The sequence below is a fragment of the Salmo salar genome, chromosome 24 (genome assembly GCF_965601325.2).
Source record: "Salmo salar chromosome 24, fSalSal1, whole genome shotgun sequence".
Lineage (NCBI taxonomy): Eukaryota > Metazoa > Chordata > Actinopteri > Salmoniformes > Salmonidae > Salmo > Salmo salar.
Window position 1 is genome coordinate 2,149,639 of NC_138314.1, and position 26,359 is coordinate 2,175,997.

The 26,359-nt window shown below is 42.4% G+C and overlaps 1 protein-coding gene across 1 annotated transcript in view; it reads right to left on the reverse strand.

The window, feature by feature from the left end:
* LOC106584888 (protein FAM189A2-like) overlaps positions 1-26,359 on the reverse strand; it is a 94,598-nt gene that overhangs the window by 52,309 nt on the left and 15,930 nt on the right. Inside the window, exon 3 of the mRNA XM_014170500.3 lies at positions 14,512-14,622. Coding sequence (XP_014025975.2) covers positions 14,512-14,622 — 111 coding nt within the window. The remainder of the gene's footprint in view (positions 1-14,511; positions 14,623-26,359) is intronic.

A 26,359-nucleotide genomic window follows, 5' to 3' on the forward strand; every position in this document is an offset into this window, starting at 1 on the left:
ATCTTTATACCTTTATACCTATTCCCATCCCCTCGGAACGAGCCCAACCAAAATGTACATCCTCAATACGAAAAAAACATGCAATCAAAACAAAATGTGAGCCAGGTGAAATACGGTCTAGAGGGGTAGAAACCGACACATAAACCTCAAAGTGCTGAAAAGCCAAGATTAAAGCAAGCATTTCTTTCTCGATGGGCGGAGTAGTGTTTTTGACAGGAGGCCGAGTTTTTCGAAAATTACCTCATTGGATGCTCAACATCATTGTCGCATAGCACCTGCTCCTACATCACTGGCATCTGTGTACAAATAGAATGGATGACGGAAAGCTTTAGTGGCAAGCACCAGGGTGGAGACTAAAAGAGCTTTTGTCTTCTCAAAAGCCTCTTGACTGTCTGGGCTCTAGCGGAAAGCAATTTTGGTACTAGTCAAATGTGTAAGTGGGGCAACAACCTGGACAAAGTTTTCACAAAATGCTCGTTGGTAGCCAGCCATCCCCAAGAATCGGTGCAGTTCCGGGTGAGAAGTTGGCACAGGAAGGTTATTGATGGCCTCCACTTTTGCCATGACCGGTCAGACTTTTCCTTGACCCACCACCTTTCCAAGATATTTCACTGTTGCTTGGGTGATTTCAGTCTTTGACAGCTTAACTGTCAAGTTGGCAGATGCAAAACACTTGAACAGACTCCTAAGGTTCTGAAGATGTTCTGGCTAGGTGGCACTAAATACCACCACATTGTCCAAATACACCTCAGCATTTTCAGATACGTAGCACAATATGCAGGAGCCTTTGAAACGTAGCTCTGGCATTTCGTAAACCGAACGGAAGATGAAGGTAGGAAAACAACCCATCAGGAGTGACAAAAGTAGACAGTGCTTTGGTGTGCTAGGGTTAGAGGGACTTGCTAATATACCCCTTCAACAGATTGAACTAGCTAACGTACTTAACAGCACCAACACGGTCCACACAATTGTTTACACTGGGCAAAGGGTGCGAATCTGACGGCACTGAGTTTGCGCAAATCGGAACAAAAGTGCAGTCCCATACAGCTTAGGTACTAATATACAGGGAGAACTCCACAGACTGTTGCAATGCTACATCTGAGAATAAACTCTGATATTCTAAAAGCAGTGCAACAATTTCGCATTTTTCCTCTGGAGACAATTGTGCCACCAACGGTGACCCCAGAATGGGCAACAAAACTAGAACTTGGAACAATGTAAATAGTCCAGGTGGCCATTTGATTAATTGTTCAGCAGTCTTATGGCTTGGAGGTAGAAGCTGTTAAGGAGCCTTTTGGTCCAAGACTTGGTGCTCCGGTACCGCTTGATATGCGGTAGCAGAGAGAACAGTCTATGACTTAGGTGACAGGAGTCTTTGACAATAATTTGGGCCTTCCTCTGACACCGCCTAGTATATAATGTAGGTCCTGAATGTTAGGAAGCTACCCTCTGTAGCGCCTTACGGTCAGATGCCGAGCAGTTTGCCATACCAGGCAGTGATTCAACCGGTCAGGATTCTCTTGATGGTGTAGCTGTATAACTTTTTGAGGATCTGGGGACCCATGCCAAAACTGCACATTTTAGAGTGGCCTTTAATTGTCCCCAGCACAAGATGCACCTGTGTAATGATCATGCTGTTTAATCAGCTCCTTGATATGCCACATCTGTGAGGTGGATGAATTATCTTGGCAAAGGGGAAATGCTCACTAACACGGATGTAAACAAATGTCTGCACAAAATTTGAGAAAAATTTGCTGTATGGAAAATTTCTGGTATCTTTTATTTCAGCTCATGAAACATGGGACCAACACCTTACATGTTGCGTTTTTAAAGACGTCGAAATCCACTCAAACAGAGTAAAATATACGTCCACCTCATTTTCGTTGAAAGGCGGTTCTGACCAAGGTCAAACTCCGTTGAGGGTGAAGCATCGTCTGGCTGGATTGCTTCCAGTTCTAGTACTGCTTTGGTGGCCTCCAGTTCTATCTGTTTGAAATGACTGGCCTGCTCAAACTTTAATATCCGTTGCTCAAATTCCTCCTCATGTTCTCTTTCCTTGTGCTCGAGGTAAAACGTTTCTGTCCCGAAGCAAGCACCAATTAGCCTGGAGCTAGCCTATGCTAGGCCCATCTCCCGGCTAGCTGAAGAGGTCCATCAGCCACTCCTTGGGCTACAATACCTATTTTTCCAATTGGCCTGGACCATTTTACTACACGGAGCCCTGCCGATCGACTGGTCTGCCGACGTAACCGCCCGAGGGGGCTACAACTGACTCTTCCATCGCGACATCCCCCTAAGGCTCTTCTGCTAGCCTGCTAGCTGTCTGAATCACCGTGTCTCCAGGCCACCTAGCTACTCACTAGACCACATGATCACTCGGCTTTGCATGCCTCTCCTTAATGTCAATATGCCTTGTCCATTGCTGTTTTGGTTAGTGATTATTGTCTTATTTCACTGTAGAGCCTCCAGCCCTGCTCAATATGCCTTAGCTAACCCTTTTGTTCCACCTCACACACATGTGGTGACCTCACCTGGTTTAAATGGTGTCTCTAGAGACAATAACTCTCTCATCATCACTCAATGCCTAGGTTTACCTCCACTGTATTCACATCCTACCATACCCTTGTCTGTACATTATGCTTTGAATCTATTATTCCGTGCCCAGAAACCTGCTCCTTTTACTCTCTGTTCCGAACGCACTAGACGACCAGTTCTTATAGCCTTTAGCCGTACCCTTATCCTACTCCTCCTCTGCCCCTCTGGTGATGTAGAGGTTAATCCAGGCCCTGCAATGCCTAACTCCACTACTATTCCCCAGGCGCTCTCATTTGTTGACTTCTGTAACCGTAAAAGGCTTGGTTTTATGCATGTTAACATTAGAAGCCTCCTCCCTAAGTTTGTTTTATTCACTGCTTTAGCACACTCTGCCAACCCAGATGTCCTAGCTGTGTCTGAATCCTGGCTTAGGAAGGCCACCAAAAACCCTGAAATTTCCATCCCTAACTATAACATTTTCCGACAAGATAGAACTGCCAAAGGGGGCAGAGTTGCAATCTACTCCAGAGATAGCCTGCAGAGTTCTGTCATACTATCCAGGTCTGTGCCCAAACAATTTGAGCTTCTACTTTTAAAAATCCACCTTTCCAGAAACAAGTCTCTCACCGTTGCCGCTTGTTATAGACCGCCACCTGCTATAGACAATCTTCTGACCCAATCTGTGCCCTGGACACCATATGTGAATTGATTGCCCCTCATCTATTGTCAGAGCTCGTACTGTTAGGTGACCTATACTGGGACATGCTTAACACCCAGGCCGTCCGACAATCTAAGCTAGATGCCCTCAATCTCACACAAATTATCAATGAACCCACCAGGTACAACCCCAAATCCGTAAACATGGGCACCCTCATAGATATCATCCTAACCAACCTGCCCTCCAAATACACTTCTGCTGTCTTCAACCAGGATCTCAGCGATCACTGCCTCATTGCCTGCGTCCGTAATGGGTCTGCGGTCAAACGACCACCCCTCATCACTGTCAAACGCTCCCTAAAACACTTCAGCGAGCAGGCCTTTCTAATCAACCTGGCCCGGGTATCCTGGAAGGATATTGACCTCATTCCGTCAGTAGAGGATGCCTGGTTATTCTTTAAAAGTGCTTTCCTCACCATCTTAAATAGGCATGCCCCATTCCATTTTATTTTAATAAGGAACAGATATAGCCCTTGGTTCACTCCCGACCTGACTGCCCTTGACCAGCACAAAAATATCCTGTGGCGTATAGCATTAGCATCGAATAGTCCCCGTGATATGCAACTTTTCAGGGAAGTTAGGAAACAATATCCAGTGGCAGTTAGGAAAGCAAAGGCTAGCTTTTTCTATACAGAAATTTGCATCCTGTAGCACAAAATCCCAAAAGTTCTGGGACACTGTAAAGTCCATGGAGAATAAAAGCACCTCTTCCCAGCTGCCCACTGCACTGAGGCTAGGCAACACTCACCACCAATAAATCCATGATAATTGAGTATCTCAATAAGCATTTTTCTACGGCTGACCAGGCTTTCCACCTGGCTACCCCTACCCCGGGCCAACAGCCCTGCATCGCCCTCAGCAACTTGCCCAAGCCTCCCCCATTTCTCCTTCACCCAAATCCAGAGAGCCGATGTTCTGAAAGAGCTGCAAAATCTGGATCCCTACAAATCAGCCGGGCTAGACAATCTGGACCCTTTCTTTCTAAAATTATCCACCGCAATTGTAGCAACCCCTATCACTAGCCTGTTCAACCTCTCTTTTGTGTCGTCTGAGATCCCCAAAGACTGGAAAGCTGCCGCGGTCATCCCCCTCTTCAAAGGGGGATACACTCTAGACCCAAACTGCTACAGACCTATATCTATCCTACCCTGCCTTTCTAAGGTCTTCGAAAGCCAAGTTAACAAACAGATCACCGACCATTTCGAATCCCACCGTACCTTCTCTGCAATGCAATCTGGTTTCAGAGCTGGTCATAGGTGCACCTCAGCCACGCTCAAGGTCCTAAACGATATCATAACCCTCCAGTATTTATGCTGCAGTAGTTTATGTGTCGGGGGGCTAGGGTCAGTCTGTTACATCTGGAGTATTTCTCTTGTCTTATCCGGTGTCCTGTGTGTATTTAAATATGCTCTCTCTAATTCTCTCTTTCTCTCTTTCTGTCTTTCTCTCGGAGGACCTGAGCCCTAGGACCATGCCTCAGGACTACCTGGTATGATGACTCCTTGCTGTCCCCAGTCCACCTGGCCGTGCTGCTGCTCCAGTTTCAACTGTTCTGCCTGCGGCTATGGAACCCTGACCTGTTCACCGGACGTGCTTGTTGCACCCTCGACAACTACTATGATTATTATTATTTGACCATGCTGGTCATTTATGAACATTTTAACATCTTGACCATGTTCTGTTATAATATCCACCCTGCACAGCCAGAAGAGGACTGGCCACCCCTCATAGCCTGGTTCCTCTCTAGGTTTCTTCCTAGGTTTTTGGCCTTTCTAGGGAGTTTTTCCTAGGGAGTTTTTCCTAGCCACCGTGCTTCTTTCACATGCTTTGCTTGCTGTTTGGGGTTTTAGGCTGGGTTTCTGTACAGCACTTTGAGAATATCAGCTGATGTACGAAGGGCTATATAAAAATACATTTGATTTGATTTGAAATTTGAAATTTGATAACCGCCATCGATAAAAGACAATACTGTGCAGCTGTATTCATTGACCTGGCCAAGGCTTTCAACTCTGTCAATCACCACATTCTTATCGGCAGAGTTACGAGCCTTGGTTTCTCAAATGACTGCCTCGCCTGGTTCACCAACTACTTCTCAGACAGAGTTCAGTGTGTCAAATCGGAGGGCCTGTTGTCCGGACCTCTGCCAGTCTCTATGGGGGTGCCACAGGGTTCAATTCTCGGGCCGACTCTTTTCTCTGTATACATCAATGATGTCGCTCTTGCTGCTGGTGATTCTCTGATTCACCTCTAACACAGATGAAACCATTCTGTATTCTTCTGGCCCTTCTTTGGACACTGTGTTAACAAACCTCCAGACAAGCTTCAATGCTATACAACTCTCCTTCCATGGCCTCCAACTGCACTCAAATGCAAGTAAAACTAAATGCATGCTCTTCAACCAATCGCTGCCCGCACCTGCCCGCCCTTCCAGCATCACTACTCTGGACGGTTCTTAGAATATGTGGACTTAGAATATGTGGACAACTACAAACACCTAAGTGTCTGGTTAGATTGTAAACTCTCCTTCCAGACTCACATTAAGCATCTACAATCCAAAATTAAATCTAGAATCGGCTTCCTATTTCGCAACAAAGCATCCTTCACTCATGCCGCCAAACATACCCTCGTAAAACTGACTATCCTACCGATCCTCGACTTTGGCGATGTCATTTACAAAATAGCCTCCAAGACTCTACTCAGCAAATTGGATGCAGTCTATCACAGTGCCATCTGTTTTGTCACCAAAGCTCCATATACTACCCACCATTGCGACCTGTATGCTCTTGTCTGCTGGCCTTCCCTTCATATTCGTCGCCAAACCCACTGGCTCCAGGTCATCTATAAGTCTTTGCTAGGTAAAGCCCCACCTTATCTCAGCTCACTGGTCACCATAGCAGCACCCACGTGCTCCAGCAGGTACGTGCAGGTATATCTCCAGCAGGTATATTTCACTGGTCACCCCCAAAGCCAATTCCTCCTTTGGCCGACTTTCCTTCCAGTTCTCTGCTGCCAATGACTGGAACGAATTGCAAAAATCACTGAAGCTGGAGACTCATATCTCCCTCTAACTTTAAGCACCAGCTGTCAGACCAGCTCACTGATCACTGCACCTGTACATAGCCCATCTGTAAATAACCCATCCAACTACCTCATCCCCATACTGTTATTTATTTTTTGCTCCTTTGCACCCCAGTATCTCTACTTGCACATTCATCTTCTGCACATCTATCACTCCAGTGTCTAATTTCTAAATTGTAATTATTTTGCCACTATGGCCTATTTATTGCCTTTATCTTACCTCATTTGCACACACTGTATATAGACTTTTCTATTGTGTTATTGTCTGTATGTTTGTTTATTCCATGTGTAACTCTGTGTTGTTGTTTGTGTCGCATTGCTTTGCTTTATCTTGGCCAGGTCGCAGTTGTAAATGAGAACTTGTTCTCAACTGGCTTACCTGGTAAAATAAAGGTGAAATAAAATAATAAAAAAATACATTTCTCATCAGCCGCTCTCTGAGAGTATTCCTTCATCCACCAAAGCAGCCTCAAGCCACTATTTTACTACTGCCTTTGACTTAGAAGTGTTACACCGATGTCAAAATGCTTAGGCAATGAGCAAATGCTTAGTACCTTGGTACTTCCCAAGTGTTTTTTTCTTCAAATGCTTTCACTTTGAGGTCCATGGCTTTTTAAATGTTTTACCCTGTGAGTATTTATGCAACTTTCCACTGCTTCAGAGTGATTATAGCGACTACAACAAACCTGAGACACAAGATCCCGGATTAGCCTCCATTTTGTTATCTTCCCCAATAAGAAACCAAAAATTGTTGCTCAACAGAAAAAGGGAACTAAAAAACTAACAAATAAGTCACTGACAACCAAAACGGAACAAGTGGGTTCTGAAAGGCCTCCATGACGGGCCTACTGAGTACTGGCCAAAAAGATCCCCACCATTGACAACAATTGGAATTGCCTGATATTAAACAAACTAAAAGAAAAAAACTCACTCCAACATAGGACAGGGAGTGAAAATAAATGTGGAGCCAAACCCAAACAGGGGAAAACAAAGGTAAAGACTCTGCTCAACAACCCTAAAGCAGAAGAGCTAAACAGAGGTGTATCGCTTCCAATATCTCTTTTTCCAACAGAAGCCCGCTAGCAGCTCTTAGAGACAATTTATGCTTGAGCCGTAAATGTGGTTGGAGGCGTCGTATGGATGGTGTGATGCAACAGCAGAGCCCCCGGAAGCCCCCGGAAGCATGCAGAGGACAAATTGAGCTCCGTACCGCATCGCCATGTGCCTCTCAAATGTTGTAACAATGCAGTGGGCTCCGTATACAGTAGCTCCGCATCGACATGATTGGTTTACAATAGGTGAGAGCGGGAGGTCCTGTATAAACACAAACTCACTTCCTTGACAACTTCCTTCAAAACAGCTCTGCGCTGCTCCGCGAAGCGCGAGAAGTAGGAATGCCCTGACTTCTGCAGAGGCCATATCACTGTAAATGCTGCACGGCCAATGCAGATGTCCGATTGACCATGCAGCATCTTTTAAATATTAGCTGTGCCAGCACAGATAAAGCACCTTCTGACTAATGAGGACAACCAGTGCAACACATCCTGACCAACAAGGATGATTCCAATCAGTGCGCCACACCCAAAGAGAAGAGAAGAAAAACCGAAGCCTGTAAAAGTGTGAGTATGTGTGTGCATGTGAGTGTGCACGAGTGGAGGCTCCTCAAATGATTAAATGGGAGGACCATCCTCATCAGTGAATTTTATACAAATAAAAATAGTGAAACATTAAAAAGGTTATCCTTTATAGATAAAACTATACTAAATATATTCACATACCACCAGCAGCACTCTGTAGGTTACCACCATAGCTGTCCTCCTCTGGGTACATTGACTTCAATCCCTGCCGGACTGAGTTTTTTGGTTTACAATAGATTTAAACGTACTCTTTAAAGTTGTAATAGCAGAATGCACAAGATGCAATTTTGAAATTGGGTAGTGGAGCATAATTTTCTCTTGTCAAGTTTGTCATTGCGTACCTTAGAAAGCTATTTACAACTTCTCAGAAATTTCCAGATCAACTAGCCCATGTCAACTAATGTTTTTTTTGCCCATAGATATTGTTGTAATTTTCTACTCACTCAAATATTACATGAATACACATTAGACATGGCAAAATATATAGAATTGCAAGAAAATTTGCTTTAAACTACAACATTTTCATTGCATACCATGACAAAATGTGTAGAATTCAGTGGCGGTCAGTGCCGTTTAAGATGAGGGAGGACGATTTCGTTTTTTTTCATGAGCTTGGGCTTATTTCTATTACAGCATATTGGATGCCTGTCATTCATATTCCATTCACCCAGTTCAACATAGCATCGATACGTTTAGGTTACTACATGATACTCAAATTTTCACCATACCCATCATGAGGTTGCACACTCTTTGCATTTCAATTAACAGGAGTAGCTTGATAAAAGTCAAAGAGTGGAATTTCTTTCCTTCTTAATGTGTTTGAGCCAATCTGTTGTGACAAGACAGGGGTGGTATACAGAAGATAGCCCTGTTTGATAAAAGACCAAGTCCATACTATGGCAAGAACAGCTCAAGCAAAGAGAAACGACAGTCAATCATTACTTTAAGACATGGTCAGTCAATCAAGAACATTTCAACAACTTTGAAAGTTTCTTAAAGTTCTGATGCAAAAACCATCAAGCGCTATGATGAAACTGGCTATCATGAGGACCGCCACAGGAAAGGAAGACCCAGACCAAGTTCATTAGAGTTAACTGAACCTCAGATTGCAGCCCAAATAAATGCTTCACAGAGTTCAAGTAACAGACACATCTCAACATCAACTGTTCAGAGGAGACTGCGTGAATCAGGCCTTCATGAGCCAATTGCTGCAAAGAAACCACTACTAAAGGACACCATTAAGAAGAAGAGAGTTGATTTGGCCCCCAAAAATTAGCAGTGGACATTACACCGGTGGAAATCTGTCCTTTGGTCTGATGTGTCCGAATTTGAGAGTTTTGGTTCCAACCGCTGTGTCTTTGGGAGTACGTAGGGTAGGTGAACGGATGATCTCCGCATGTGTGGTTCCCACCGTGAAGCATGGAGGAGGAGGTGATGGTGTGGTGGTGCTTTGCTGGTGACACTGTCAGTGATTTATTTAGAATTCAAGGCACACTTAACCAGCATGGCTACCACAGCATTCTGCAGCGATACACCATCACATCTGGTTTGCGCTTAGTGGGACCATCAATTGTTTTTCAACAGGACAATGACCGAACACACCTCCAGGCTGTGTAAGGGCTATTTGAACAAGAAGGAGAGTGATGGAGTGCTGAATCAGATGACCTGGCCTCCACGATCACCCGACCTCAACCCAATGGAGATGATTTGGGATGAGTTGGACCGCAGAGTGAAGGAAAAGCAGCCAAACAAGTGCTCAGCATATGTGGGAACTCCTTCAAGACTGTTGGAAAAGCATTTCAGGTGAAGCTGTTTGAGAGAATGCCAAGTGTGTGCAAAGCTGTCTTCAATGGAAAGGGTGGCTACATTGAAGAATCTAAAACATAAAACATACCTTGATTTGTTTAACACTTTTTTTGCTTACTACATGATTCCATATGTGTTATTTCATAGTTCTGATGTCTTCACTATTATTCTACAATGTAGAAAATAGTCAAAATAAAGAAAAACCCTGGAATGAGTAGGTGTGTACATACTTTTGACTTGCACTGTATATACAGTGCATTCGGAAAGTATTCAGACCCCTTAACTTTTTCCACATTTTGTTACGTTACAGCCTTATTCTAAAATTGACAATTTATTTATTTTCCTCAATCTACACACAATAGCCCAGAATGACAAAGCGAAACAAGTTTTTAGAAAATGTTGCACATTTATTGAAAATAAAGAACATAAACACCTTATTTACATAAGTAATCAGACCCGTTGGTATGAGACTCAAAATTGAGCTCAGGTGCATCCTGTTTCCATTGATCATCCTTGAGATGTTTCTACAACTTGATTGGAGTCCACCTGTGGTAAATTCAATTAATTGGACATGATTTGGAAAGGCACACAACTATCTATATAAGGTCCCACAGTTGACAGTGCATGTCAGAGCAAAAACCAAACCAAGAGGTCGAAGGAATTGTCCGTAGAGCTCCGAGACATGATTGTGTCGAGGCACATATCTGGGGAAGGGTATCAACAAATATCTGCAGCATTGAAGTTCCCCAAGAAGACATTGGCCTCCCTCATTCTTTAAATGGAAGAAGTTTGGAACCACCAAGACTCTTCCTAGAGCTGGCCTTCCGGCCAAACTGAACAATCGGGGGAGAAGGGTCTTGGTCAGGGAGGTGACCAAGAACCCGATGGTCACTCTGACAGAGCTCCAGAGTTCCTCTGTGGAGATGGGAGAAACTTCCAGAAGGACAACCTTCCCTGCAGCGACCAGACGGAAGCCACTCAGTAAAATGCACATAACAGCCCGCTTGGAGTTTGCCAAACGGCACCTAAAGGACACTCAGACCAGGAGAAACAAGATTCTCTGGTCTGATGAAACAAGATTGAACTCTTTGGCCTGAATGCCAAGCATCATGTATGGAGGAAACCTGGCACCATCCCTATCGTGAAACATGGTGTTGCCAGGGTCTGGGAGACTAGTTAGGATCGAGGTAAAAATGAACAGAGCAAAGTACAGAGAGATCCTTGATGAAAACATGAACCATAGCGCTCAAGACCTCAGACTGGGTTGAAGTTTCACCATCCAACAGGACAACGACCTTAAGCACACAGCCAAGACAACACAAGAGTGGCTTTGGGACAAGTCTCTGAATGTCCCTGAGTGGCCCAGTCAGAGCCTGGACTTGAACCCGATCAAACAGCTCTGGAGAGACCTGAAAATAGCTGCGCAGCGATGCTCCCCATCCAACCTGGCAGAGCTCAAGAGGGCCTGCAAAGAAGAATGGGAGAAACTCCCCAAATACAGGTGTGCCACGCTTGTAACATCATACCCAAGAAGACTCAAAGGTGTAATCGCTGCCAAAGTTGCTTCAACAAAGTACTGAGTAAAGTGTCTGAATACTTAGGTAAATGTGATATTTAATGCATTTTAGAATAAGGCTGTAACATAACAAAACGTAGAACAAGTCAAGGGGTCTGAATACTTTACGAATGCACTGTACACACTGAACAAAAATATAAACACAACATTTTACTGAGTTACAGTTCATTATTATTATTATTATTATTATTATTATTATTAGTAGTAGTACATTTGTCAATTGAAATACATTCATTAAGCCCAAATCTATGGATTTCACATGACTGGGAATACAGATATGCATCGGTTGGTCACAGACACCTTAAAAAAAAGGTAGGGGCGTGGATCAGAAAACCAGTCAGTATGCACTGCGACACATCTCCTTCGCATAGAGTTGATCAGGCAGTTGATTGTGGCCAGTGGAATGTTGTCCCACTCCTCTTCAATGACTGTGCGAAGTTGCTAGATATTGGCGGGAACTGGAACACGCTGTTGTACACGTCGATCCAGAGCATCCCAAATGTGCTCAATGGGTGACATGTCTGGTGAGTATGCAGGCCATGGAAGAACTGGGACATTTTCAGCTTCCAGAAATTGTGAATCCTTGCAACATGGGGCCATGCATTATCATGCTAAAACATGAGGTGATGACGTCGGATGAATGGCACGACAATTGGCCTCAGGATCTGTAGTCAGGCCAAGACAATGGTGAGGATGCGGAGCACGCAGATGAGCTTCCCTGAGACGGTTTCTGACAGTTTGTGTAGAAATTCTTTGGTTGTGCAAACCCACAATTTCATCAGCTGTCCGGGTGGATGGTCTCAGACGATACCGCAAGTGAAGGAGCCGGATGTGGAGGTCCTGGGATGGTGTGGTTACACGTGGTGTGCGGTTGTGAGGCTGGTTGGACGTACTTCCAAATTCTCTAAAATTATGTTGGAGGCGGCTTATAGTAGAGCAATTAACATTAAATTCTCTGGCAACAGCTCTGGTGGACATTCCTGCAGTCATCATGCCAATTGCATGCTCCCTCAAAACTTGAGACATCTGTGGCATTGTGTTGTGTGACAAAACTGCAATTTTAGAGTGGCCATTTATTGTCCCCAGCACAAGGTGCAGCTGTGTAATGATCATGCGGTTTAAACAGCTTCTTGACATGACACACCTGTCAGGTGGATGGATTATCTTGGATGAGGAGACATTTTCACTAACAGGTATGTAAACAAATTTGTGCACAAAATTTGAACAAAATAATATTTTTGAGAGTCTGGAAAATGTCTGGGATATTTTATTTCAGCTTATGAAACATGGGACCAACACTGTACATGTTGTGTCTATATTTTTGTTCAGTGTTGATCTTTAGAAAGAGGAGAGGCACTGTGATACAATGTTTTTTTTAATTAGTTTTTTTAAGCTAAACCTGCTTTTTGCCTGAGTAACCTTTGGTGGCAGAGCATTCCATGATGATATGGCTCTACACATAACTGAGCAACGCATTAAGTCTGTTTTTGGTTTGGATACAGTGAAGAAACCCGTGGCATGTCTGGTGGGGTATGTACGGTGTGTCTGTTTGAAGTGTATGCAAATATTGGTTAGGCATTTTCAACACACACATTTTTCTTAAAAAGACTAGAAGAGAAGTAGTCAATTTCTCCTCAACCCTCAACCATGAAAGATTAACATGTATGTTGTTGAGGTTAGTTTTGTGTGCGCAGTTTAGGGCAAAGCGTGCTGCTTTGTTTTGAGCCAGCTGCAACTTTGCTAGGTCTTTCTTTGCTGCACCTGACCATATTACCGGACAGTAATTAAGATATGGGACAAGATCAGATCCCGAACAACTAGAACAGTTGATCTTTGAGTCAAAAATGCAGAATATGTTTTTATAACAGACATACCTCTACCCATCTTCACAACAACTTTGTGAATATGGCTTTACCATGATAACTGATTATCCAATGTTACTCCTAGGAGTTCAACTTGTTCAATGGTCACATCCTTTATGTGTTTGTGTCTGTGTGCATGCGTATGCGTGTGTCAATGTCCAGATCTCAGCTCCAGTCTGATACGCAGCTTGTGTTCAAGTTCGTTTTGGGGTGGGAGAAGTTCCTGCAGGTCTAACGTGTGAGATGGCACGTTTCTAGGCTAATAAAATGTACCATGTTGATATGCTTGAACTGGAACGAGCCGTGGTTTCTGTTCCAAATGGCACCCTATTCCTTATATACAGTACTGCACTACTTTTGAACCAGGGCCCATAAGGTTCTGTTCAAAAGTAGTGCACTATGTAGGGAATAGGGTGCCATTTGGGACACAGCCCTGGTCTCTGTGTGGGGCCGGTTGGACTAATAAAAAAATGATGGATGGTATTAGGATGTAGAGAGGTCACATTGTTGAGGTAGGCATCTCCAGTAGAGAGGAAAGAGACATCAGGTAGATCAGATAGTTTCCTTCCTCTCCGACTCCATATAACTTATTATGTGATTTGTTAAGCACACTTTTACTCCTGAACTTATTTAGGCTTGCCATAACAAAGGGGTTGAATACTTATTTTCTCAAGACATTTCAGATTTTCATTTTTTATTAATTTGTAAACATTTTAAAAAACATAATTCCACTTTGACATTATGGGTATTGTGTGTAGGCCAGTGACAAAACATCTACATTTAATACATTTTAAATTCAAGCTGCAACAACAAAATGTGGAAAAAGTCAAGGGGTGTGAATACCTTCTGAATGCAAGAAGCTGGGTGTGTGTGTGTGTGTGTGTGTGTGTGTGTGTGTGTGTGTGTGTGTGTGTGTGTGTGTGTGTGTGTGTGTTAGTGAGAGAGAGAGAGAGAGAGAGAGAGCGAAAGCGAGAGAGATAGAGAGAAAATGAATACAGGAGTACAGCCTGCCACCTAAGACATCAAAATCTCCCCTATAATAACAACACATAGCCCACACAAACACATGTGAAAATAGATCACTGATAATCATGATCCACTTATCCCCAATCATTGTCTGTCTCACACCATAATCAAACACCTACACACAACATCATCACATATGCACACACACTCGACCAATCAAACATCTACACACATTTCAAATCAGGGAAAGATTTTGTGTTGTGCGCACATGCATGTGGGTCTGTGTGTGCGTGCCTGCCTGACTGTGGGTGATGTCTGCGTGTGTGTGTCTCACCAGTTGACAGTTGGTTATGGTGGAGACCAGCTGAGCTCCTTGACAGCAGAGGATGAAGCTGGCCAGGTTGAGAAGAACACACACCACTGACGACAGCACAAACATATTCACCTGGGAGAGGAAAAGGGTGGGGGGAGGAGACAGAGGGGAGGGAGAGAGAAATAGTAATGGAGATATTTGCAAAACATATCACACAGACTAATAGGAAAATAGTCCAAATCAGAGAGCATGTTAAAATTAAATCCCCATCAGGAAAATAATACAGGACCATAATACAGAGAGAGGGAAGAAAGGGAAGTTGAGAGAAAAAAAGGGATACAACTGTTTATGACGAAAGAGAAAGGCCCTCATATCTGGCCTTGACTGGAAAGATAATTTATAGTGCCTTCACACCTCAGACTTTTTCCACATTTTGTTGTGTTATAACCTGAATTTAAAAAGGATACACTTTAGATTTTTTGGGTAACTGGCATAAAAAAATACCTCTTAATGTCAAAGTGGAATGATGTTTTTCGATTGTTTTACAAATTAATTACAACTGAAAATCTGAAATACGTATTCAACCCCTTTCTTATGGCAAGCCTAAATAAGATTTTTGTATTTTTTAATGACTACCTCATCACTGTACCCCAGATATACTGTATCTGTAAGGTCCCTCAGTCGAGTAGTGAATTTCAAACACAGATTGAACCAGAAAGACCAGAGAGGTTTTCCAATGCGTTACAAAGAAGGGCACTTATTGGTAGACATGGGGGAAAAAAATAAACTGACATTGAATATCCCTTTGAGCATGGTGAAGTTATTAATTACACTTTGGACGGTGGTATCAATACACCCACTCACTACAAAGATACAGGCATCCTTCCTAACTCGATTGCCGGAGAGGAAGGAAACCACTCAGCAATTTCACCATGAAGCCAATGGTGACTTTAAAACAGTTCGAGTTTAATGGCTGTGATAAGAGAAAACTGAGGATGGATCAACAACATTGTAGTTACTCCACAATACTAACCTAATTGACAGTGTGAAAAGAAGGAAGCCTGTACAGAATAAACATATTCCAAAACACGCATCCTCTTTGCAACAAGGCACTAAAGTAATACTGTAAAAAATGTCAAAAAGCAATTACATTTTATCCTGAATACAAAGTCTTCTGTTTGGGGCAAATCCAATACAACACATTACTGAGTACCACTCTCCATATTTTCAAGCATAGTGGTGGGCTGCATCATGTTATGGGTTTGCTTGTAATCCTTAAGGACTGGGGAGCTTTTCAGGATAAAAAAGAAACGGAATGGAGCTAAGCACATGCAAAATCCTGCAGGAAAACCTGGTTCAGTCTGCTTTCCACCAGACAGTGGGAGATGAATTTACCTTTCAGCTGTACAATAACCTAAAACACAAGGCCAAATCTACATTGGAGTTGCTGGCCAAGAAAACTGTGAATGTTCCTGAGTGGCACAGTTACAGTTTTGACTTAAATCTGCATGAAAATCTATGGCAAGACCTGAAAATGGTTGTCTAGTAATGATCACCAGCCAATTTAAGAGAGCTTGAAGAATTTAGAAAATAATAATGGACAAATGTTGTACAATCCAGGTGTGGAAAGCTCTTAGAGACTTACCCAGAAAGACCCTGTAATCGCTGCCAACGTGATTCTAACATGTATTGACTCAGGGGGTTGAATACTTATCTAATCAAGATATAATATTGTTTTATTTTTCATAAATGTTTTATAAATATTATAATTTTTCTTCCACTTTGACATAAGAATATTTTGTGTATATCGTTGACAAAACAATACAATTAAATCCATTTTAATCCCACTTTGTAACACAACGAAATGTCGAAAAAGTCAAGGGGTGTGTCATAGTTGTCGTAGGATGAAGGAGCGGACCAAAGCGCAGCGTGTGTATCATTCCACATTTTCTTTATTAAACTGTGAAACTATGCAATACATACAAATAAACTGAATGAACAAAACAACAAACCGTGACGAAGAGTTACAACATACACTTACTCAAATACAATCTCCCACAAACCCAAGTGGGAAAAACAACTACTTAAGTATGATCTCCAATTAGAGCCAACGATGACCAGCTGCCTCTAATTGGAGATCATCCCAAAAAAGGCCAAGATAGAAATACAAAAACTAGAACGTAACAACATAGAAAATCTAAACTAGAAAAAACTGTCACGCCCTGACCTACTCTACTATAGAAAAGAACAGCTTTCTATGGTCAGGACGTGACAGGGTGTGAATACTTTCTGAAGGCACTGTAATTGAATTGAATTTATTCGGGTAAAATACATATACAACAAGATAAACAATGTATTCCCAGAGGAAATCACATACAAGTATTAATTAAAACACTTTTCAAAATGGTCCTCAATGGTAAAAACAAATAAAACATTAATGATTAAAACACAAGACGAAATTACAGATAGAAAAGATGACAGAAAAAATGTGTCATATAAACACTGTTATTGAAAAAAGACAGAAAGAAGAAGGAGAGGAGGGGAGACAGACCAATACCAGTTTGTTGATAGCTGACATCATGGAATATACAGTGGGTAATTTAACTACACTACTATTAGACTGACTTGATGTGTTGGTTTATAGTGCATGTAATTCAGAACAGCCAAGGATATGTCAATCAATATGAAAATGACCCCTTTTCAAAGCTTACACCAATAGGTGGGCTCGGAAAAGATCTGACTATTTTAAGCGTGCCTCAAGCAGCAAAATCGTGTCGGTCGCCTGGCGGTCTCGGGCATAAGGGAGGGGATGGGCCAAATCCAGCCCCCCACCCCCTCTCACAGTGAGGCAGAGGGGTATTTATACTGGAGCTGAGACTGGGACGCATGGTGACCTGTCAGTCTCGCTGTCTGTCTCTCTGTGTCTGTCCCTATCTGTCTGGCAAAATTTCTGTCTGGCGACCGCGAAATCCCTCAGGTCAGAGGTGGGGCTCTATGTATTCTTTGTGACTGGGAGGATACAGTCACTAATTTGTCCTAACTCAGTCAGTGTGTCCGCTCTCGCTCTCTCACACAGGACACACACACACAAATACACAGCTTGCAGGACAGACAGCTCAACTCCAGATTTCACCCTCTGGCAAGCGCCAAATCCCCAGTTCCAACTGAACACTCACTCTTCCAGTTCCTGAAGTCACGTTTTGAACAAATTGAGGGGATTAAGACTAAGACCGTCTTTACACTAATAAGAGTCTTCCCCAAGGGGTAGGCTATGTCTGAAGATACATTATTGATGTTAATCTGTTGTTAATCTGTTGCACTAAAGGTGCACTATGCAAAAATCGCTCCACTATTTCCTGGTTGCTAAAATTCTAATAGTTCGCATAATTTCAGTTTATGTGATAAAACAAGCAAAAGCAGTACAGTGTAGAGAATCATTGTACCATCTAAACCCCTGTGGAATAACATTTTCAATAACCAAAAATATTGTATTTTCAGCTGCTTGAAGCTAAACCTAAGAATGGGAAGCATAGAAACGCTAGTGGAAAGTTTCGACAACATCCGGTGAAATTGCACAGCGCGAAATTCAAAACAAATTATTCTAAATATTTCACTTTCATACACTCACAAGTGCAATACACCAAATTAAAGCTTAACTTCTTGTTAATCTATCCACCGTGTCAGATTTCAAAAAGGCTTTACGGTGAAAGCAAACCACGCGGTTATCTAAGGACAGCACCCCATCAAACAAACACATGACAATCATATTTCAACCCACCAGGCGCGACACAAAACTCAGAAATAACGATATAATTCATGCCTTACCTTTGAAGAGCTTCTTCTGTTGGCACTCCAATATGTCCCATGAACATCCTTTTGTTCGATTAATTCCGTCGTTATATCTCCAAAATGTCCATTTATTTGGTGCGTTTGATTCAGAAAAACACTGGTTCCAACTCGCCCAATATGACTACAAAATATCTAATAAGTTACCTGTAAACTTTGTCCAAACATTTCAAACAACTTTCCTAATCCAACTTTAGATATTTTAAAACGTAAATAATCGATAAAATTTAAGACGGGATAAACTGTGTTCAATACCGGACAAAAACAAAGTGAAGCACGTTCCAGGTCGCGCGCACCAAAATATTAGAGTCCACCTGGAGTGACACATGAAAATAACAGGGCTACTTCTTAATTTCTCAAAGGAAAAACATCAACCAATTTCTAAAGACTGTTGACATCTAGTGGAAGCCATACGAACTGCAACCAAATGCCTCAGAAATCTAGATTCACATAGAAAACTAATTGAAAACAGAGTCACCTCATAAAAAAGATTCCTGGGTGGTTTGTCCTCGGGGTTTCGCCTGCCAAATAAGTTCTGTTATACTCACCGACATAATTTTAACAGTTTTAGAAACGTTAGAGTAAATACCGCCCCCTAGCCCGAAGAGGTTAACACTAGAACAGCTGGGCCTCAATGGACCCCCATTGAAGCTAATGACTGCAACCTTCGGTGTATTTAATATATTTCATATATGCTATCACAAAAATTATAATTTGGTTGTGTTTATGAAGGACCTGTGTAACATTAGAATAATATTTAAATGTTATTTCAAATAACACAGTACTTTCATTAGTTTATGTTACTGTAAGCTATATAAAAAAGGTGAAAATTAAAGTGTTCAATCAATTTTATTTGTGGAGTGCCTTTGTTACAATTATAAAACATAAAGAATATGCGTTGGAGCACGGTAACAGCTTATTTTTATAACGACACAATAACAATTTAAATATCCCAACCACCAAGATGCACAGTCAAAGATGCGCGGATTTCATTTAGCTGTTATCCCTTGTCCTAACAGTTGAAACAATTTTCCAAAATTTCACTTGCTTGACACACTTTGACATACCTTGTTTGGCTGTAGTGTGTAATAGTCTCCGGTTTCCTCTTTATTGTGTTCCCATTGTCTTGTCATTCTTCAGCACCGTTGCAACGGCTGTGCAGATGCCTTATTTTGCTCAGAGAGAGCTCCCCTTGCCAAAATAAGGTTCCACAAGCCCCATCACCACATTCTCTGACACCTGCTGCCTGATGTGGATATTTTCTCAGATATTGAAAGCGTTCAGCATGTACAATTACGTACGCTCTCACTGTGTAGCCTACTCCAAGTAGGCCAGAGTAGACTGACAAGACCGCTTTGATTCGGTGGACTGATATAGGGTACATACCAAATCTCCGACCACTACCTTGTATCCTTTTCCCTCTTGCTCTCATCCATTTAGCAGACGCTCTGGATAAGAGCGTCTGCTAAATGACTTAAATGTAAATGTAAAATGTAATACCATTTTAAGATTATAATTAGAATGGATCAATAGAACAGAATGGCGCACCCTGTTCTTCATTAACAATTAGTGATTACATAATTATGCAATGTTCACTTCCCCTTGCTCATCCATTCTCCCCATCATTCTGTACTTAATTTATTTAATCTGTTGTTATATGTGTGAAATTAGTTTTGGTATAGTTTAGTTTCTTGGAAATGATCTGCTGTGCACTGCACTGTTAACTGTCAGAAGAAGGAGCTGAGCAGGCCCTAGATTTACATTTTAGTAATTTAGCAGAAGCTCTTAAACAGAGCAACTTACAGTAGTGAGTGCATACATTTTCATACTGGTCCCCCATGGGAATCGAACCCACAACCCTGGTGTTGCAAGTGCCATGCTCTACCAAGTGAGCCTTACTGTTGGGAGGAGGGGCAACAGGGGAAAACCATTTAAAAAATGACATACCCTCGTAAAACTGGGTATAACCACAGTTCTGTATGTGATATTAAGATTCTAACACTGACAGTGTGTTATATACACTTATTTAGGAAAAGTCAAGAATGGAGGGACGCAATATTTTAAATGGCAGAGTAATAAATAAAACAAATTCATGAGCAGTCAGTACCTTAGTGGTTCTAGTGTTAAGATATTCATTTGCCTGGATCTTTTTTGTGCATAATGGCCTAGGCTAAATGCTCCATAATTCACCAGATGAAGTGGGAACTTAAAACACATTAGCTAGATTGTTAACCCTAAATATAATATTCTTGCTAGATAGCCAATTGATAATCTAACAGTACATGTAATGTCCAACAAAAACTGTCCATTGGTAGGCCTATATAAACTCAGTAAATATACAAAACTAAGCAAAAAAAGAAATGTCCCTTTTTCAGGACGCTGTCTTTCAAAGAAAATTCGTAAAAATCCAAATAACTAAAGAGATCTTCATTGTAAAGGGTTTAAACACTGTTTCCCATGCTTGTTCAATGAACCATAAACTATTAATGAACATGCACCTGTGGAACGGTCGTTAAGAAACTAACAGCTTACAGACGGTAGGCAATTAAGGTCACCGTTATGAAAACTTAGGACACTAAAGAGGCCTTTCTACTTACTCTAGAAAACACCAAAAGAAAGATGCCCAGTGTCCCTGCTCATCTGCGTGAACGTGCCTTAGGCATGCTGCAAGGAGACATGAGGACTGCAGATGTGGCCAGGGCAATAAATTGCAATGTCCGTACTGTGAGACGCCTAAGACAGCGCTACAGGGAGACAGGACGGACAGCTGATCGTCCTCGCAATGGCAGACCACGTGTAACCATACATGCACAGGATCGGTACATCCGAACATCACACCTGCGGGACAGGTACAGGATGGCAACAACAACTGCCCGAGTTACACCAGGAACGCACAATCCCTCCATCAGTGCTCAGACTGTCCTCAAAAGGCTGAGAAAGGCTGGACTGAGGGCTTGTAGGCCTGTTGTAAGGCAGGTCCTCACCAGACATCACTGGCAACAACGTCCCCTATGGGCACAAACCCACTGTCGCTGGACCAGACAGGACTTGCCAAAAGTGCTCTTCACTGACGAGTCGTGGTTTTGTCTCACCAGGGGTGATGGTCGGATTTGCGTTTATCGTCGAAGGAATGAGCATTACACCGAGGCCTGTACCCTGGAGCGGGATCAATTTGGAGGTGGAGGGTCCGTCATGGTCTAGGGCGGTGTGTCACAGCATCATCGGACTGAGCTTGTTGTCATTGCAGGCAGTTCAACGCTGTGCGTTACAGGGAAGACATCCTCCCCCCTTATGTGGTACCCTTCCTGCAGGCTCATCCTGACATGACCCTCCAGCATGACAATGCCACCAGCCATACTGATCGTTCTGTGCGTGATTTCCTGCAAGACAGGAATGTCAGTGTTCTGCCATGGCCAGCGTAGAGCCCGGATCTCAATCCCAATGAGCACGTCTGGGACCTGTTGGATCGGAGGGTGAGGGCTAGGGCCATTCCCCCCAGAAATGTCCTGGAACTTGCAGGTGCCTTGGTGGAAGAGTGGGGTAACATCTCACAGCAAGAACTGGCAAATCTTGTGCAGTCCATGAGGAGGAGATGCACTGCAGTACTTAATGCAGCTGGTGGCCACACCAGACACTGATTGTTACTTTTGACCCCACCCCTTTGTTCAGGGACACATTATGACATTTCTGTTAGTCACATGTCTGTGGAACTTGTTCAGTTTATGTCTGTTGTTATGTTCATACAAATATTTACACATGTTAAGTTTTCTGAAAATAAATGCAGTGGACAGTGAGAGTACGTTTCTGTTTTTGCTGAGTTTAGATGTATTCCCTGCAAATTATGCACTCTCAATTACATTCTCCGTTTTGTAAAGTCGTGGCCATCTCTTAACCAATCCCTTAGTCTATGGTTCACGAGAATACATTTTTCAAAGATTTTCCCAAATTTTGGGCAAATTTGGGGCAAATTTGATCAGCATGAGGAGAGACACCAACCAGTTTCAAGTCTCTAGGTCAAACGGGGTAGTGCATATGAGTGTTTAGGTGAGACTGCTCATAACATCGCCACCTACAGGCCAATCTGTTACATTCTTTTTGCTGTGAACCCCTAAATAGAAATCATAGTCATTCATGACCAAATATGTCCATGTAAAGACTCAAATACTCAGTCAAGACATGGTAGAGTAGTGTTTCCCAAACTTTTCAAATAAACAATTCGTGATCAAGCTTTAAATGTTTGAATCAGCTGTGTAGTGCTAGGGGGAACAAAACAAAATGTGCACCCAGGGTTTGGGAAACCCTGGTGTAGAGTGAGTCTCCGTGTGGTGACAGTCCCATTGAGTCCACACCACACCTCAGGACCTTTGGTCAGGACGGCAGAGAGCTTGATCCATGACCTCCAGATCACAGACCCACCGGACCAAGATCATCTGAACTCTTACCTCTGACCTCTATGAGCAGTCAGGGATCAGCTAGAGTTTGTTCAGGTGTCTAGTGCCACTAGGGATAGGATTTGAGAAAACCTGGTAAAAACTGTTTGTTTCTAAGAGGCACCAGATTACAGGGTTTTAAGGATTTGGGAGGACAGAGAATGTGACTACAGGATAAATCCATTTAAATTCAATCACTTTTTTAAAGCATCCCTTTTGATTTAAACAAAACTTTCTATTCATGTTTGCCTTTGGAAGAAGTGGTCAGAAACATTCAGGAGATAAAGGTGCTCAAAGTTGACCCATTTTGTATACCCCACTATACCATGAAAAATCTGTCTTCACTGGAAAATATAAACGGTTGAGTTTGATATCATTTAAAAGCTTAAAAACAATGTTGTCAAACTAAAACACTTTTTTTTTCAATACATATGTCATTTTTAAACCTTTAACGTCAATGACCACCCTGCATCCCACTCCTGACTTGCTTCTGAAGCTAAGCAGGGTTGGTCCTGGATGGGAGACCAGATGCTGCTGGAAGTGGTGTTGGAGGGCCAAGTAGGAGGCATCCTTTCCTCTGGTCTAAAAAAATATCCCCAGGGCAGTGATTGGGGACATTGCCCTGTGTAGGGTGCCGTTTTTCAGATGGGATGTTAAATGGGTGTCCTGACTGTGGTCACTAAAGATCCATGGCACTTATTTTAAGAGTAGGGGTGTTAACCCCGGTGTCCTGGCTAAATTCCAAAACTGTCTCTCATAACATCACGGTCACCTAATAATCCCCAGTTTAGGATTATTAGGTGAGTAGCTCATTCATCTCGCCTGTAACTATTCCCCAGGTCATTACATGAGAATGTGTTCTCAGTCAACTTACCTTGTAAAATAAAAATGTCTAAACTGTGATATTTTTCCATATTTGCAAATGTTGTAGCTTAGACCCCATTTCACATCTGAGGTATTTGTGTTGTGCCCACCATCGGTTGACACAACATGCTCTTGAATACATGGTGGCTATCATTTCAATAATAGAAATAGAATTTATAGAATGGACCTTTCCCTTCATATCACTGCAATTTAGCTGGTAAAATATTCAAATGTAAATTGAATTAAAATGTTCACTTCTAATTACTACCACAAAGATGACCGCTTGTCCACCCATCGCCGAATGTCAACTTAAATGACCATGTATATTCTAATATCTATATTTCTATGATTTCAATAGGTTTACTATGGAGGATTGAAAGTATAATTTAAAACGACAGATATTCCCATTCAAGTTAGAATTCTCTGATGTGTGGACCTCCAACCATCTTTGTGGGACCATTTTTGTGGAAGCACGTTTCCCAAAAAAGAGCACCCGAGGAGTCTGAATCTGCATATGCTGTTGGGGTGAATAGGGGATGAATCATGGTGTTGGGGTGAATTGGGAATGAATCATGGTGTTGGGGTAAATTGGGGACCAGATTGGGTTTTTGATGCACAAAGCCATCTGGTGTTTGTGAAGCATGTGTAAAAAAGACAATGAACACTGCCAAAAGATACTGAAAACTGAGATTTACAAAGTAATCTAACCAGTACTGGAAACAATAATAAACATGATTAACCTGCTTGTGAAATGGGGATAATGAATAATTAAAATAAGCAAACAGACAGTGTGACTTCAAGATCAAATAGATGAGCATAACGACGCTGAACATTTTTGTTGCTGATTTGGTGCTTTCTAGCATGGTCATCCAGCTCAGAGTCTGAGATGACCTCTCTAGCGTGGTCATCTAGAGATAACTCCTGAACCATTACATCCTGACAGACATGGCTGACTTAACACTATAATTGCTGTGCTTAGAGTGGATTTGTCTTGAATGTTTTTCCTGGCACAAGACTAAACCACACCTCTATGGCTGCATGGATGGCATTCTAAGGATGTGAGGCTTATATGTAGGCAACCTTTTCTTGCCCAGGACCCCTGCCCAGACTAACCAGCGACCCATCATATGTTAGCAAAAAATGACACTTAAAACAAATAGATTTGTTCAATTGTTTTTCATAATTTTGACCGCCCCACATTATAATTGGAAGAGGAAGTGTAAACTCTAACATGGCCTATTAGCTAGAAAGATAACTCCAAACACATTTTTGCATAGCAGCTGTTTAGCTGAGTAAACAAAGGTTAGCGTTGGAAAATGTTGGAAAATGTACAGTGCATTCGGAAAGTACATTTACATAAGTATTCAGAGCCTTTACTCAGTACTTTGTTGAAGCACCTTTGGCAGCGATTACAGCTTCAAGTATTCTTGGGTATGACGCTACAAGCTTGGCACACCTGTATTTGGAGAGTTTCTCCCATTCTTCTCTGCAGATCCTCTCAAGCTCTGTCAGGTTGGATGGGGAGTGTCGCTGCACAGCTATTTTCAGGTCTCTCCAGAGATGTTCGATCGGGTTCTGGCTGGGCCACTCAAGGACATTCAGAGACTTGTCCCGAAGCCACTCCTGCGTTGTCTTGGCTGTGTGCTTAGAGTTGTTGTCCTGTTGGAAGGTGAACCTTCACCCCAGTCTGAGGTCCAGAGTACTCTGGAGCATGTTTTCGCTCCATTCATCTTTCCCTCGATCCTGACTAGTCTCCCAGTCCCTGCCGCTGAAAAACATCCCCACAGCATGATGCTGCATGCTTCACTGTAGGTTTGGTGCCAGGTTTCCTCCAGACGTGACGCTTGGCATTCAGACCAAAGAGTTCAATCTTGGTTTCATCAGACTAGAGAATCTTGTTTCTCATGGTCTGAGTCCTTTAGGTGCCTTTTGGCAAACTCCAAGCGGGCTGTATTTATATCTATTATGGATCTCCATTAGCTGCTGCTTGGCCGGGTGGCCAGCTCTAGGAAGGGTCTTGGCGGTTCCAAACTAATTCCCTTTAAGAATGATGTGTTTTTGGGGACCTTCAATGCAGCAGAAATGTTTTGGTACCCTTCCCCAGATCTGTGCCTCGACACAATTCTGTCTCTGAGCTCTACGGACAATTCCTTCAACCTCATGGCTTGGTTTTTGCTCTGACATGCACTGTCAACTCTGGGACCTTATATAGACAGGTGTGTGCCTTTCCAAATCATGTCCAATCAATTGAATTTTCCACTGGTGGACTCCAATCAAGTTGTAGAAACATCTGAAGCATGATGAATGGAAACAGGATGCACCTGAGCTCAATTTCGAGTCTCATAGCAAAGTGTCTGAACACTTATGTAAATACTTTCTGTTTTTTTTAATACATATGCAAACATTTCTAAAAACCTGTTTTATCTTTGTCATTGTGTGTAGATTGATGAGAAAAAAATATCAATTTCAGAATAAGGCTGTAACATAACAAAATGTGGAAAAAAGAAAGGGGTCTGAATACTTTCTGAATGCACTGTATGTCAAGAGAAGAAAGCTTATCCGGCAGGCAGAGGCATTTGCCATTTGCCGTGACTGGTACTAGCGGGTGCTTTTTCACGCTCCCTTTGTTATTTAGTTTTACAACTAAAATGCTTGACTGTATTTAAAGACATGGATGACTTGTATTGATTGACATGCACAAATTAATGTATGATTGATTGATATACTGT